Raw genomic sequence first — 17,302 nt, 5'->3', positions numbered from 1 at the left:
AGTAAATGCCCAAAAAACACAAAAATACATAATGCTGTATTTCCTCAACCATTGTAAATCAACTCCTTCATGGGTTGCTGCCAGCTTAGGCATAGAACCAAATATCAAAGGAGAAACAGTTCCAGGTCATGGAGTTTATTAGCATAGCATAAAAACATCCAAACCAGCTAACAGACCATAGTTCACAATTAAAGTGTCCAGAAAATCCCTTTAAGACCTCAAGCATTTATCTACATTGATCCATATCGATGAAGCGGTGTACTTGTTCTAGAATAAAAACTTTCAACTCCAAGGGCTGGGAACAAAATAATTGCATCCTTTATTAAAGCTGGATGAGCCCCTTTAAAATACACAAGTGAGTCCAAGTGACACTCCCACACGGTTCATGCACATACAGGGCCCTTGCTTATGTGCCACTAAAGCTTTCCACCTTAATGTATACACAACAATTCCATGCCTACTTAGTCTACAACAACATTTAGATAAATGGTACGTATCAAACAACCAAAAAAGTTTCCCAGCAGAACATTGCCCAGAGCATCACACTGCCTCAAACGGCTTGTCTTCTTCCTATAGTGCATCCTGTTGTCATCTCTTCCCCAGGTGAGCAACACACACATCCAGGTAGTCCACATGATGTAGAAGAAAGTGGGATTCAACAGACACCTTCTTCCATTGCTCCATGACCCAGTTCTGATGCTCATGTACCCACTGTAGGCACCTTCAGTAGTGGATGGGTCAGCATTGGCACTGACTGGTCTGTGGCTACACAAACCCAAACACATCAAGCTAGAAGTTCTGATACTGGAAAACCTCTAACTGTTCCAGCAAATTGTGCTACATTAGCTCTTAAGCAGGATTGCACAAGACACGTTAGTCTTTGCTCTCCATGTGCATCAATGAGTTTTTGGCATCTATGACCCGGTTGTCTGTTTACTTGTTGCCCTTACTTGGACCACTTTTGGTAGGTAGTGACCACTTATACCAGGAACCCCCCACAAGACCTACCATTTTAAATGCTCCAACCCAGTTATTTAGCAATCACAATTTGGCTCTTATCAAAGCCGCTCAGAACCTTACTAGAAATAAGCGAACTTTTGAAAAGTTCAGTTAGTTTGGAAAAAACTTTGGTTCAGTTTGAATCAGGCCAAAAAGAAGAAGGAGGAAGAGGAGTGCTGGCTCAGTGGTTAGTACTTTTGGCTAGCAACACTGGGTCCTAGGTTTAAATCTGAGCAAGAGCAACATCTACCTGGAGTTTGTGTAGGTCTCCTCCCACACTCCAGAAAACAAAAGAATAGGTGAATAGAGAATGTGAGCCCCCAATGGGGACCCAAACTATCAAGTGCTGTGTAATATGCATGTGCTACATAAATAATGGTGATCATTATGAAAACACAAGGAGAGCATACAAGCTCCATGCCAATATTGTCAGATTTGATCCTAGGACTGCTAACCACTGAGCCACAGAAGAAGCCACCACATTCAGATTATCCGTGAACCAAACTCTTAGCAAGGTTCGACTTGCTCGGTTCGCTCAACACCAGTCCTTACACTTGCCCACTTTTCTTGCTTATAGCATACCAAATTCAAGAACTGACTGCTGACTTGCTGCCTAACATATCCCAAACCTTGATAGGCACCATTGTCACAAGACAATGAATATTAGTCACTTCAGTGGTTTCAATGTCTTGGCTGGTCAGAGCATATATTCTACAGTGCTAGGGTGGTTTCACACTTGCGCTGGGGATTGCGCTTTCCTGCTCCATTTGGGGAGCTGGAAAAGGGAATCCACGCGGCCACACGGCTCCGACTCTGGGCAGAACCAAACAGCGCCAGGTGGACCCCAGTGCCTATAATGGGAGTCCACCAACTTTCCATCTGGTTTTGGAATGCAAAGCTTTTTCTTCCAGCATTTGCAGCCACATTTGCGACGGAACCCCCAGCTGGAGGTTCCGATGCCGATGTGAACCCACCCTTAAGAAATTAAGACTACTGTGTTAGAAAGGTAAGTGATTAAATACTGCATTTTACTTAGCAATGTTCAAGTATATCTCAGTCCACATGTCACATTATAAAATCTTTATAGTTCCCAACTGATCACTCCCATTTCATGATAATCTGAAGGGATCCAGTAGATCAGATGAACATGGCAGTCAATCGCTGCACCAGGAATGAGGGAAAAGCGGATGTTTACCAATACATTTTAGCAGAGGAGGCTTATCCAGTAACTGTGTCATAATTTGCCGCCTACATAGGTATGACTTACCACATCCGGCACAGCTCACCCCTGTGTCTATCACCACGGTCGCTCCCTGCTACACACCGCTAACTCCACACGACTAGTGTGTATAAACAAACATAGGAATGTACTCTGAATGAGACAGTGACAGATACCGTGAAATACAATATCCGGTGAATGTGCAGAGAGTAAATAGATAATTACACAGCCGGTGCCAAAGATACAGCGTGTGGAAGGGCAGTGCCAACTTCTAGGTGTAAACACGTGTAGATTGGGTAGCACTTTATCAATAGCAGAAGTTACCTTCATTATGACAGATCTGTACGTATTGATGCCAGAAGTACAGACAAGAAGATAGATAAAAAGCCTGGCAGTTGGGCATCTACATCAACACTCTACAGACTGGTTGATTGCATGCATTAGAGGACATGTCGGGTCAAGTCAGGACACTGTGATGCCCAATGATTGAAGATGGCTTTGGACAGTCAACAGACTCAATTCCATTTAATTGTGTGAATCCGGTTTAAGTATAGGTTAGAAGCACAACGTCACAGCCCGACGTGACTTGGGCGATCCGAGTCACGCAACACTTCTGATCTTCTGTTACTCTTTAGGAGAAGCAAATTGAATATTTCACACAACTGTCTAGGAGCACCTCTACCCCTACTAGGGTTCAGACATGAAACGGCTGCCAGGCTAGGTTCACATCTGTGTTGGAGGCTCAATCATAGATTCCATCATGAGTACTATTTTTCCAGTAAAATAACGGTCACCATGATGGAATCCAATGGACCCCAATGTAAGTCAATGGGGTCTGTAGGGAGTCAGTGCCCATCATATGATGGATCCAGTTTGAAGTCATTTCTGGTTTACTGTTCCTATAAAACATAGTAACATAGTTCGTAAGGCTGAATGAAGACAATGTCCATCTAGTTCAGCCTGTCTAGCCTCCTGTTTTGTTGATCCAGAGGAAGGCAAAAAACCCCAAGAGCAGAAGCCAATTAGCCCATTTGGGAAAAAATTCCTTCCCGACTCCCTAATGGCAGTCAGACTATTCCCTGGATCAACCCCTAATAGTTCCTACCTGCCTGTATACCCGGATTAACAAATAACCTTAGATTTATAACCTATAATATCCTTCCTCTCCAGAAAGACATCAAGTCCCCTTTTAAACTCCTCTAAGGATTTTGCCATCACTACGTCCTCAGGCAGAGAGTTCCACAGTCTAACTGCTCTTACAGTAAAGAACCCCTTTCTATGTTGGTGATGAAACCTACTTTCCTCTAATCGTAGCGGATGCCCTCTTGTTACCATTGTAGTCCTGGGTATAAACAGATCGTGGGAGAGATCCTTGTGTTGTCCCCTCATGTATTTATACATAGTTATTTGGTCGCCTCTTAACCTTCTTTTTTCTAGAGTAAATAGTCCCAATTTGGATAGCCTCTCTGGGTATTCCAGTCCCGTCATTCCATGTATTAGTTTAGGAACAAGAAAAAAAAACAATAATTCATTAATGCAGATGTGGACCTAGTCTTAGCAGGGCCAATAAAAAGCTCTGAGGGGCCTGTAACATCTAATGAGTAAACTGAGGTAATGGCCAACCTGTGACCTGGAAACTTAACAATTATAGCTAATTTACTGTTATGCTCTGTCCTTATCTCCATCGTGGTTTTGGTTAAAAACAGACATAAGCCACACATGACAGACCCCACTGACTTATAATGGGGTTGCTTTGGGGTGCGTGGAAGTATGAGACATCTGAGATAAAGGCTCCCAAATGAGCCTCTGACACAGATATGATCAAAGTCTTATGGCTCCCATACACTTTAGAGTTTAGTAGTCTGAACTCGCCAATAACAGCTGAGCCGAACGACTCTAATATGTACGGGGATGGTTCAACCTTCCCATCAGGTTGTCGAGGAAAAGCAGGAATGGGGACACTGATTTTCAATGGATGATCCTTAACTGTGTACAGGGAGACCGGCGGAAAACACTGTTGGACGAACAATCGTTGACGGTTTATGAGCATTTTAGTTGCACCAAAGTTGCAGTCAACTAATACTGTCACAAATTTCAAAAGTAGTGCAACAAAACACCTCTAAAGCTGATGCACTGATGGATAACAGTATGGTTGATGAAGTCTAACGTAAAGGGCTAATGTTAACTTATAGCTATCCTCTATCCACAGGACAGGGTTTGCTTTGTGATGGATTGTGGTCCTACCCCTAGAATCTCCCCAATCCCGAGAATAGTGATTCCAAAGGTTCCCGCATCCATGGAGTGATGATCGCACATGAGTGCCGGCGCTTCATTCATTTCAATGGGAGAGCCAGAAATTGCCAAGTACTAGCGCTTGGCAATGTCTGGCATTCTAATTCTAATTAATGGAGCTGCGACACACAGGTATCCGCCACTTCCTTCATGCGGGAAATTCTTGGGCTAGTGGGGTTCCCAGCAGTTGGACACCAAACCGTTATTCCGTATCCCGTAGATAGAGTGTATAAGTGTATAACTTGGCCCACAACTCCTTTAAGGAGTCCATACAGACTAAGGGTCCCCTAGACATCCGAACTAGTCAATCGCGGCAGGGCCAGATAACTTTCTGATGTGCAACAGATGATGTCGACAGAAAGAATAATTGTAAAGCCCAGTCCTGTTCCCCGGGTGATAAGCCACTACCAGAGTTCCCTGGCTGCAACTTACTTCCCATCTGACCGCTGGGACCCCCATGGATCCCGAGAACAGGGTCCGGTATGTCAAGTAATAACTGCTCCGTTTATGGCAGTGGCACTGCTGGAGATAGCGGAGCGCTGAACATGGATATCATACTCGAAAAAGTGATAACTTTCAATCTTGGCATAATCCATATGACAGAAGAATAATGGTAGTTTTACAACATTTCCTGCTGCCAGTTTATTTCTTTAACTCTCATACAAGCCCTTTAATAATACTATAATGTTGGGTTCTATCTTTCTAGGCTCAGGAAATGCTGAAAATGCAAATCTGCAATACGGTCATATTTACCCAATCTGAGTATTCACTAACACGCTCAGGAAACATCTTGAAAAATAGATAAAGTGTGGCATTTTATTTAGGATTTGTGCCCGTTTCCTGCCCATTACTGTTCAGATGGCATACGTATTAGATGATTTGTGCCCTAGATAAATGAATGCTATGTAAAACAGATGACATAACTGCTGGGGGTTTGTGTATTTAGAGACAAGAAATTCCTTCAATTGGATTATACCTTCAGTGAAGAATGGCTAAAATCCAGCTTTACCGCTGTACTATTCTCAGCAGTGCGCCCGGCCTGCCCCCCTGCCCGTCCCCATGCATGTACTCACATGCCCTGTTTGCCTGGGACATGTCTGTAACATGCAGATGACATGCCATCTCACACAAATAGCGCTGAAAACTGCAATCAATAATGAATTAACATGGTGTATGATGGCAGTAACAATGATGTATACTAATACTGATTCAGATCTGCAGAAGCTCCAAATGAGCTCAAACGTTTTGCACTATTACATAAATACCACTGCTTTCCTGTACCCACAAAACAGGAATATATATATTATAGATATATATATATATATATATATATATATATATATATATATATATATATATATATATATATATATATATGGGGGGGGGGGCGAGGAATGCCAAGAGTTGGGGAAACATCTGACAACTTCCAAATTTCTGTGCGGCACCCTTTATCCTGATCTCAGTAGGGTTGGTACATAGCTTTCAGCCACGGCTCCCTGACTATGGCCACTTTTTTACTTGCCCGCTGTTCTCCTGGACGGGGTCTTCTTAGATCCGAAAACCTGGCGCTGTGAACCTGTCAAATGGGCGTTTGCCACTGCTCCCGGTCTTGATTGACCGTTTGATGTCACCCATTGAGAGTAAGTGATGGGGACTGCCCACTTCACAGATACACAGCGCTGAGAGACGAGGTGAGAAGAGTCTTATGGGGAAATGTGGGCGAGTATGAAGAAAGGGAAAGCGGTGATAGCGGAGTCATGGGTGCAAAACCTACGCAGCCGGCCCCGCTGGCTTTGAAGGGAACCGGTCACTCGGAAAGACCAATTGAATAATCAGTCAAAAGAGCAATTACGGGAAACTGTTCTCCCATGTAAACATGGGAGTCGACAGGGAGAGTGACCGAGAATTGCTCACTTGTTGGAGCTCAACTAAAAACCAAGCAACTGTTGGCCCATGTAGACAGGCAGTACTTCATCTATTAACGCCTGCCTGTTTACTCTATGCGAAGTATACAATCTAAGGCAACTTCATTAAGCATGTTCGGTTTTGTAGGAAGGGAACTGCCCCCTTTGAAGCTTCTTATAGGTTGATAAGTGGCATACAGTATAATTAAATGCCATGTGCTACCTTCATGACATGTTATCATAGTGATGGATGCTTTCACTACGTTAGAACATTAGAGACGAGAGAAGGAGTCTTATTTACTTGCATTCTATTATCTAAAAGGCGCTTCGATACAATTATGACAGAAGATGCAAATATTTGTAATCAGATATATACATTGTAGACAAACAAAATAAAATGTTACAATATTATCTATGTGTATACATTTCCATAAAGCAACCAGGGACTTTCTAACACTCTGCATTTTGGAGGCCTAGTCACTGTATTATAGGCGGCAGTCAGTGCCATGCCGCCCAGTACTCTCTTATAAAATGCACCGTGACGCAATTACAAACTGGCGGTAGTCACCCAGCTTTCCTAGTCTCTAGGCTTAGCTCAGCACTGATATAGTAGAAATTAAAGGGGTTGTCTGCCCATTTTTTGACTGATGACCTATTCTCATAGGTCATCAGTAGTTGATGGATGGTGATCGGCTCCATCAGCTGATCATTCGGCCAGCTATGGTCATATGTGGACAGGAGAGGAAGTGCGGACGGACGGTTTTACGCCCATTGAAATTAATGGGAGCGACGCACTGCTACAGCACTTCCTACTCCTCCCCTGCTTAGTACTGGGTGTGTTTTCCAAGTGTGGCCCTTTAAAGGTAACCCATCACGTCCTATGAGCCCATAACTAAAGTTATGGGCTCATCAGAGAGGGGCTGCAGAGTCCGGGGGTGTGATTTTTATACCCCCCCTTGCATGGAGCACTTTTTCTTCCGTCCAAAAGCCGGACAGCTGAGCGGAAAGCGGGCAGACCCTATTATAGTCAATGGGGTGCGTCCAGCACTGTTCAATTCCATTCAGAGACGGAACCGTTCAGCCGCAGGGATTCCCCTTTCCTACTCGTTGAACAACGCAGGAAAAAACGGAATCCCTGCCACAGCTGTGAAAAACCCTCTAAGACAAGAGGACAACTCCAGGACGTCTATCTACTTCTTTATTTCTGGGGAAAAGAGATGAAGAAGGTTTTAGAGCATGGCCGCCTTTTACCAATATGGGGCTACTATACAACACGCGTATCAGAGTCTTGTGTTCTCCAGACACACTAGGCCACATTCAAAATGCGCAACTTTTTGGACTCTTTCCAAAAGTGTCTAAAAAAACGCGGCGTGATTTTTCAGAGTCTTACAATGTGCCAAATGTATTTCATGGAGTATTCCGAACATTTACTATTGATGACCTATCCTCATGATCCGTCATCAATAGTGGGTTGGTGAGCTCAGGATCAACGCTGACGCTCCAGCCTACTGTCAGGGCCACAGGGGACGGACGTCAGCGACGGTGGTTGGGATCCGAAGTATAACAGCCTGCGTCATCCCCATTGAAATCAATGGGAGCTATGCCTCCCATCACAGAGTAATAGGAACAATCGCCCCCATTAAATTTTAATGGGGTGAAGCCGGCCATTACACTTCTGCGCACCAATGACAGCTGACAGGTGGGGATCCGGAGGGTCGGACCCCCACCAATCCACTACTGATGACCTATCCTGAAGGTAGGCCAGCAGTAGTAAAAGCTCAGAATATTCCTTTAATTGGGTGCATCACTTTTCTTGACGCAAAATAATACGTTTTTTTGAAAAGTGTCTACCAAGATGCACTCTTATCACAGCATGCACCATTGTGATCAACTTGACACATTTTCTGAGTGGCTCATCTAAATAGTAGGCAGGATTAGTAAATCCGCCCCGTTATATGGTGCCCGCCTAGTGATGAATACAAGAAGCAACCAGTGAAGAAATGCCCCAATAAGTAATGACAGGTGCCCCCTATATCTATGCCCGCTTAGCCATCTGACTTGGGGTGCAGTTTGTAGTCAGGGCCCGCTCTCTGCACTGGCATTACATAATCATGCCCACTCTAGGGCACACAATGTTGGCATTCTGTCCAGCAGAGAGGAGTTGGCACCTCACCTGGGGATGGTGATGCACTTGGTGCTGATGCTCTGGGTTGCCAGGGCTTTCTCCAGCTCGTCCAGCTGCCCCGTCTTCTTCAGCTTCTTCACCAGGCTCTTCACCGCCTTCTCGCACCACTTCTCCTCCTGGCCATTCTGCTCTCCCTTCTTCCAGCCCAGCAGCCTCTTAACAATTGGGGGAGTGAAGGGCAGGATGGAGGACATGGCAGCCCCCCTGTAGAGGAAGAGATGTAGGAAAAGTGGGCAGCGCAGGGAGCTGGTGTGCCACTGGTGTCCTGTCCCTCCTCTACCTGCCGCTCATCCCTTACTTCTCCCCTCTCTCTGCCTACAATTCTCTTCTAGTCCAACTTTTCATCCCCCTCCGTCTGAGCCGCGTCACCACCCCTCCTTTCTCAGGGTATTCCTCCGCCCCTGGCACCGGTTACGCCCACCTTGTCCCGCAAACACCCCTGTAGCTCCGCCCCTCATCGGAGTCACGTTCTGTGCAGTGCATATAGGCCAGAGGCTACGGACTAGGGGAGGGGCGGGGCACCGCATGATTGACAAGGCCGGCCAGATTAATGCGCCTGGTGACGCGGCTGGTCACTTTCTCTTGCGTGGGAGAAGCTGCTTGTTGCGGGGCTCATTTGCTTCATTGCTTTCCTCTTCTCCCAGCAGCTTTATGTGGTGGTTCCTATATGGTGCCCTGCTCACTGTACACCAAGTGTAATAATAAATGTGAGGATTAAGCGTATCACACTGTAAATAAGCTTGTAATGACATAATCTCTGTAGCTATGGTTACAAGGGGTGACACTATGGTAGTCACCCTTGGGCGCTGCTCCTCAAAGGGGCACCTTATAGATTATGTTAGAAGTTTTGCATTGGAGCCGCAGGTTATAAAAGTCGAGCCATGTCACACATCTATGACCCTGCCGTAAGCCCCCGAAAGTGACGGTGAAGGTCTCCCGGTCCGGAATAGTTGTGGGGTGTTTCCGTCGCTGCAGACCCAGGGGCACCTCTTGTGGGGTATATTATATAATAATAATCTTTGTTTATATAGCACCAACATATTCTGCAGCGCTTTACAAATTGGGGAAAACATACAGAAAATAGGTCATAATGCCCAGTAATAAACCAGTGCTCATCTTGAACAATGGAGGTGAGGGTCCTGCTTGCAAGAGCCTATAGACTATAAGGGGGTGTACACATAGGAGGTATTATTGCATCTTGATGCCACCAGAAGCTGGGGGTTTGACAGGGCCTCCATGCAGGAAGGCCCCTGTCACACGCCTAGGTCCGGACTGGGTGAATGCCGCAAGGTCCTGGAAGTAGCGGCTCAAGATACAATAATAGCGGCGCTTGCAATACTGTCTTCCCCCATGGAGCGGGTCACAGCAGTGTGTGCGGCCGAAATACTAGGCATACACCCTGCTGCAGCTCCCAATACTGTCCTTCCCCAATGCAGCTGGTCTCAGTAGTGTGCATGCCCCACTGGCGCTCAGCTGCGCTGACATGTGGGGAGCAGCGGCTCTCTTGGCTCTCTTCTCACATTGCGCCACCAGCCGCACAGACGCTACGAGAAGTCAGATGTGCCGACCGCTGGCTATCTCTGCTGTCTGTCATCAGGATCCGGACTGCCGACAGTGGGGCAGCTAGAAGGAGTGAAGGCGGTAAAGTAGAGCCACCGGGTAAGAAATAGGAGCAGCAGCAGGTATGTCGGGGAGCCCTGGAGAGGGTCCGGAAGGCAGGACTGCAGCAGGGATCACGAGCAGCAGCAAGGGCTGGCCAAGAAAAAGCAGCATCCATCACGAAAGTCATCACGTGGTAAGCCTGGGACACTGATTGCAGCAGCGAGGAGCTTCTATCTGTGATGGCAGGCAGGACATGACAATTATAATGGCCTGCCAGGACCTGCAGGGGAGCCTTATCTGCAGCCAATTAAGTTGAAGGGCATCATCCAGCCGTTACTCTTGTCTCCACCAGTACTTCCTGGTGGCGTCCAGATACAATAATACCCACATAGGATACTATACATATATACATACAGCTGTGTGAGTCGATCACCAGCCATGTTTGTGAATAAACACATAAGAGGTGCAGTGCGGTATGTGGGGGACACAGTAGGAAGAAGGGGCTCATGTTTGCAAGGTGGAGTGTTGAAGCGGGTTAGATGGAGAAGAGTTTATGCTAGGGAATACAGTAGGCCTCCCTAAAAAGATGTGTTTCTAGGGCTTGCTTAAAGCTGTGGATGCGGATGTTAAGAATTAAGCTGATTGTCTGGGATAGCACGTTCCAGAGAACTGGTGCAGCTCGGGAAAAATCTCAGGAGTGGGAGGTCTGGATTAGAGAGAAATCTATATATATAAAGACGAAAGCCTTCACTGACTGACTCACCACTAATTCTCCAACTTCCCGATGTCATAGAAACATGAAATTTGGCACAAACATAGATTATGTCCAAAATAGGAAAAGTAAAGGGGTCCCAACTCGATTATTCAATTCTAGGGAAAAAGAACTAGCATCCAAATTTTACGTACAGAATCTAATTTTCTCACTTCCCGATGTCATAGAAATTTAAAATTTGGCACGGGCATTGATTATGTCATAAATAGGAAAAGGTAATGGGTCCCAACTTGATTATTCAAATCTAGTGCAAAAGAATTAGCGGCCAAATATTACGTACAGAATCTAATTCTCTCACTTCCCGATGTCATAGAAACTTGAAATTTGGTACGAGCATTGAATATGTCATAAATAGGAAAAGTAAAGGGGTCCCAACTTGATTATTCAATTCTAGGGCAAAAGAACTAGCGTCCAAAGTTTACGTACGTAATCTTAATTCTCTCACTTCCCGATGTCATAGAAATTTGAAATTTGGCACGAGCATTGATTATGTCATAAATAGGAAAAGCTAATGGGTCCCAACTCGATTATTCAATTCTAAGCGCAAAATAATTAGCGTCCAAATTTTACATACAGAATCTAATTCTCTCACTTCCCGATGTCATAGAAACTTTAAATTTGGTACAAGCATTGATTATGGAAAGCTAATGGGTCCCAATTTGATTATTCAATTCTAAGCGCAAAAGAATTAGCGTCTAAATTTTATGTATGTAATCTAATTCTCTCACGTCCCGATGTCATTTTATATAAAGGAAATGTCGCATGGTTACCTCCATGTGGTGTTTCCTGGGTAGCGCAAAGAACCATGCAAAATGGTGAACATATTTTTTTCCTCGGTATCTCTAAAATAACCACGACTTCATGAGATTTTCCGTGTGAACACCAGATAAACACCAGTACCAAATTAACTCGGGCGAAGTCAGGTATATCAGCTAGTTTAATCTAAACTCATTAGCAGAGTTGAGAACCCCAGGTAAGGCGGTAGACAGAGATGAGGGCGGAGATATAGAGGGGTGCAGCATTGTGGAGGGCTTTATGGATGAGAGTGGTGACTTTAAAGCTTATGGGCTAAAAGTAGGTGACCTGCTGTGTCCAGAGATGTAAGTGTTATACTTACCTCCCCATCATTCCCCAGGTGTCAGTGCTGGAAGCCACAGTTGAAGGCATTGTGCAGCGGCTTCCAGGGCTGACACCGGGGAAACGATGGGGAAGGTAAGTATCACACATCCCCAGACACAGCAGGTCACCTACTTGCAGTTCATAAACTTAGCTCATAGGACTAAAAATAGGTGATTCCCTTCAAGTTGTATTCTATATTTGATGGGCAACTAGCGTAGTGACTGGCACAGGGTGGAGCCATCAGTGTAGTGCCTGGCACAGGGTGGAGGCATCAGTGTAGTGACTGGCACAGGGTGGAGCCATCAGTGTAGTGACTGGCACAGAATGGAGGCATCAGCACCCTCTGCCCATGGATATGAGCCCTAAGGGCGACAATAAGAGTTTTTGCTGTTTCCACAGTAAGGAAATTAGTGATTGGTGAGTGATATTACTACACACATCAGTCTCCGGATGGCCCCAATCCCTATGTGACTGGCATCTTGTCTTGCATAGTGGAAACAATCACAGGACACATACTGAGGTATTTGATGATATGACTCACTTGCTTGTTGCATTCTTCAACTCCTTTATAGTCAAGGGGAAAGATAATGAACAGTGTCACTATACAATGTAGAGCGCTGCGCCTGTGTACATTTTTAAAATAGAAAACATAGTGACATAGTATGTTAGGCCGAAAGGAGACAAAGTCCATATAGTTCAGCCTGTTTCCACCCCACCCCCCTTGTTTATCCAGAAGATGGAAAAAAATTACAATGAGGCAGAAGCCAATTTGCCCGCTCTATAATGGCAGTTAGAATAATCCCTGGATCAAAGTTTGGAAAGTTCCTACCTGAACCAAGACCCGGATCAACAACCCTGCTGGTTATTTAATGTCTATATACTGTAATATCAGAGCATTCTAGAAAGACATTTACTTCCCTCTTGATTTTGCCATCACCACGTCCTCAGGCAGAGAGTTCCACAGTCTCACTGCTCTTACAGTAAAGAACCCCCTTCTGTGTTGGTGATGGGACCTTCTTTCCTCTAACCGTAGAGGATGCCCTCTTGTTACAGTTGCAGTCCTGAGTATAAACAGATCAAGGCAGAGATCCTTGTATTGTCCCCTCATGTATTTATACAGAGTTATTTGGTCGCCCCTTAACCGTCTTTTTTCCAGAGTGAATAATCCCAATTTTGATAGCCTCTCTGGGTTTCACCTATTATGCAGCATGGTGTCAAATGCTTTAGAAAAATCCAGATATACGAGATCAATAGAATCTCCCAGGTCCAGCCTAGAACTTACTTCATTGTAGAAGCTGATGTAATTGGTCTGACATTATCAACCCCTCATGAACCCATGCTGATGAGGAGTTATGCCATTGTTCTCCTTGAGGTATTCTAGGATGGCATCTCTCCGAAACCCCTTGAATATTTTTCCAATTATTGAAGTAAGACTTACCAGCCTGTAGTTACCAGGTTCTCTTCTCTTCTATATTGGAACCACATTGGCAATATGCCAATCCAATGGTACAACCCCGGTCTCAATATTGTCCCTAAATATAAGAAATAGCGGTCTGTCTAGCATGTCACTTAGTTCCGTTAGGACCCTCGGGTTTATTTCATCTGGGTCTGGCGATTTGTTGATTTTATTCTTTTTTAACTGTCAAAAAAAATCAAATCTTGGTATTTGTATAGCGCCAACTTATTCCGCAGCGCTTTCAGGTAATTATTACTTATTACCCCCCACCAAGCTGGGTTCTTATTTTACCTACCTCGGAAGGATGGAAGGCTGAGTCAACCTTGAGCCGGCTACCTGATTCATGTGGGAATCGAACTTGCAACCTCCAGGTCGTAGGCGAGAGCTTACACTCTGCACCACACTGTCTCTGCCCTTCCTCCGGAGTTAGGCGGGGGGGGGGGGGGGGGGGGGGGGGGGTTGTTTTATCGTCCTGTATCTTGTGTGACATTTCTTTTCCTGTGTGAATACACTTGAGAAATTACAATTACAAACATTTTTTTTAAGTCCATAATGCAGGCAATGTAATAAACAAATAACTCAAAGGTGTCCATAGCCTGTAAAGTTTTCCTACAATATAGATAATGACTGGGATGTTCAAGTTTACAAGAACATTTATTATTGTTTTTCCAAAACAGCACCATTTCTTACCAAATGCTAGTGAAACTGTGTTTCAAAATTTCCCTAACTTTTCCAAACGTCTATCTAAATCATCAAACTGAACTTCAGTACCTTTTTGCCAATCTATGCTACAACTGCTTTCCAACCAGCTTTAGGCTTCCACATCATTATTTAAAACGATCGCTAGGAAGTACAACAACTACATCTCCCAGAATGCCCCACAGCCGGTACGACAAGTGAGCAATCATAATTGTACAAACTGTGTCGCCCTTACAGAACATGAAGGCACTGAGCGTGCCTGACCAGTAAGACAGCGGAGCGTACAGAACGTGGCCATTGGATACCAATAGAGAGCTAAGCTGGAGGGACCACAAGTAAAGGAAGAGCTCTGCTGCTTTGTAAAACAAGTTCTAACACTATATTGCACAATTATATGTTATCACTTTATGAAGCATGTAACTTTCGCTTTGAATCACTGGAATACCCCTTGTCAGCACCTGGGGAACACAGTTAGGCATCAGTAGTGTTCTCGGTATTTGAAACACCACCATTCAGACTAATGGCATATATAATTCATTTAAAAAGTTTATCACCATCTTAAAGAGGACCTGTCACCGCTCCTGACATGTCTATTGTAGTGAATGCTTGCATTCTGCATGTAATAACAATTACATATCAATTTATTTAGATTTTTCTAGGAGGCCTAGCAGAGGAATGGCACAATGCAGAGGTCTAGGGAAAAATTATGCAGAATTATTATTTTATTGGGAATACAAGTATTTACTAAAATAGACATGCCGGGAAGCAGCGGGTCCTCAGATGGGCACGACCATATGCAAAGAAAGCTTGTGTTTGGTCTGTGAGAGACTACTTGCGATTGATCATCTGTTTTTGAAACTTTACTACATACGAGTTATATATATAAATTGGGTTCAGACAGGGTCAGTTTTACTGAAAATAGCCAACATGTAATAATAACAATAATAATAATGCTTCCATCCAATATTCACACAATACTGCCATTCCGTGGCCCAATAATACCAGTATACAGTGCTAAAATAATTCCTTTAGGGCGGCTTCAGACGACCATATATCGGCCGGGCTTTCATGCCTGGCCGATATACGGTGTCCTCTCTGCAGGGCAAGGAGGCTGGAAGAGCCGGGAGCAGTGCTCTGAGCTCCCGACCCCTCTCTGCCCCTCGCCACTATTTGCAATGGGAGGGGGCGGAGCTAAGTTCCCCATCCCGCCCTCTCCCATTGCAAATAGGGGCGAGGGGCGGAGAGGGGGCAGGAGCTCAGTGCACTGCTCCCGACTCTTCCAGCGTCCTCCCCCTGTACAGAGGGACACCGTATATCGGCTGGGCGTGAAAACCCAGCCGATATACGGTCATCTGAATAAGCCCTTATGCAGTATTTGAATGCTTGCATATGGCGACCACATACCACTGTTATATTCTTCCCACATAATATTGCCATTCAGTAGCTAATAGAACTACCATTTAGCTTCTAAAATGTAATGCTATACAATACTTGAATAATTAAAGTGTTAAAGGGACATTTTGGCCTAAAACATACATAATCTCAGTGATCAGACTACCACTGATTGAACATTTATCACCTACCAAGAAGATGATCTTGGGGGTCTATTCCTTGGGAGATGCTTAGGAAAGGGACCCATGGCCTATTGTCCAGTTTGCAACCCCTTAAACACAGCTTCTGCCTGCTATATGTGATTCTGCACAGTTGGCATATGCACACGGGATCTGGAGGCTCTACAGTTATTTGCATTACATAGGTGTTCCCTCCCTCCCCTTCCTTATAAAAGATCTGCTTATACCACTAGTACTCTTAGTCATGGTGCACTGATCCAAATCCAAGCACAATAGTGAATCACCAATATAGTGTCATTAAATTCTTAGAAAGTGTGACTGGCTATGAGAAATATTTGCAGGTCTTTTCAAAGTACAAAACTTGTGAAACTAAAGTTTACGGGCAAAAATCAGCCAATATTATTCCCAGATAGATATAGAAATGTTTCTGCGGTCTGTGAGATAAAGCACTGACTATTGTGGCAGATTTGTATTCTGAATCTGTCTGTAAGAGAAACCACGTAATCTTGTAGATATGATACCTTTTAATGGCTAACAAAAATACATGATGTTATAGCGAGCTTTCAATGCTTCATCAAGGCATAATGAAATGGATTCGAAGAGGCATGCATATATATACATACTTATGACAAGGCACAGACATGGATGTAAATAATTTGCAATTAAAAAAATAGTCACTGGTAAGGGAGTGAAGGTTTTATGGTCCCTGAATTAGTGTTGGGGGACTGAGAGTAAAAGTCTGAAAGCTTACATTAACATCATGTATTTTTGTTAGCCATTAAGGTATCATGTCTACAAGATTACTTGGTTTCTCTCACTGAGAGCAATCAGATTTTGCTCTACTGGCTAACACCGTACCAAACTTTTTTCATTAATCATACTGCAGGACGCTACAGTCAGCCCTTATCCAGACTAAAATGGCTGCTTACATGAACAGTAGACTGTATGGAATTGCAGATACGGCACTGATGCTGCTCAGCCAGCAATATGGACCATTCCCTGGACATACATGTTCATTCTCAGACATGCGTGTTGACTGCATTGCACTATAACAGATGAATGGCTGTCAGACGCATCTGATGCTATGTGTTAATGGTTGGGATTACTTTTATGGGGGCACCATTTGGGGACTGTATGTGTTTATTGAGGAATGCATAGGGGTATTGAGTATTATATGTAAGCATAAATTGATCCCTGTTGAATCTGGCCACATTAACTGAAAATTATTTGTAAGCATTAATGGGCTCTGCATGGCCGTAGTAGCCGTAGTGTAATGGGATGTCATGCAGCCATTTTGCTCAAAATTGGGATTGACTGAAGTGTTGGGATGTAATTGGTGCAAGTTCTTCTTAGGGTGAATACCCACTTGCATTTTTGTTGCCCGTTTTCTATCATGCGATATCGCTGCGTTTTTTTCACGTGATTGTCAATGGGACTTTCTATAGTTAAAAACGCATCGCACAAAAATTGCAAAGCACCAACTT

At 44.4% G+C, this 17,302-nt stretch overlaps 1 protein-coding gene across 1 annotated transcript in view; it reads right to left on the bottom strand.

Moving 5' to 3' along the window:
* The window catches only part of SMAD3 (SMAD family member 3), a 106,479-nt gene extending 97,496 nt beyond the window's left edge, over nt 1–8,983 (bottom strand). Inside the window, exon 1 of the mRNA XM_066592927.1 lies at nt 8,588–8,983. Coding sequence (XP_066449024.1) covers nt 8,588–8,793 — 206 coding nt within the window. The 5' untranslated portion in view covers nt 8,794–8,983. The remainder of the gene's footprint in view (nt 1–8,587) is intronic.
* Between the last annotated feature and the right edge of the window lie 8,319 nt (nt 8,984–17,302).

This window comes from Eleutherodactylus coqui, chromosome 2, assembly GCF_035609145.1.
Source record: "Eleutherodactylus coqui strain aEleCoq1 chromosome 2, aEleCoq1.hap1, whole genome shotgun sequence".
Taxonomy (NCBI): Eukaryota; Metazoa; Chordata; class Amphibia; order Anura; family Eleutherodactylidae; genus Eleutherodactylus; species Eleutherodactylus coqui.
This window is presented reverse-complemented; position numbering and strand designations above follow the sequence as displayed.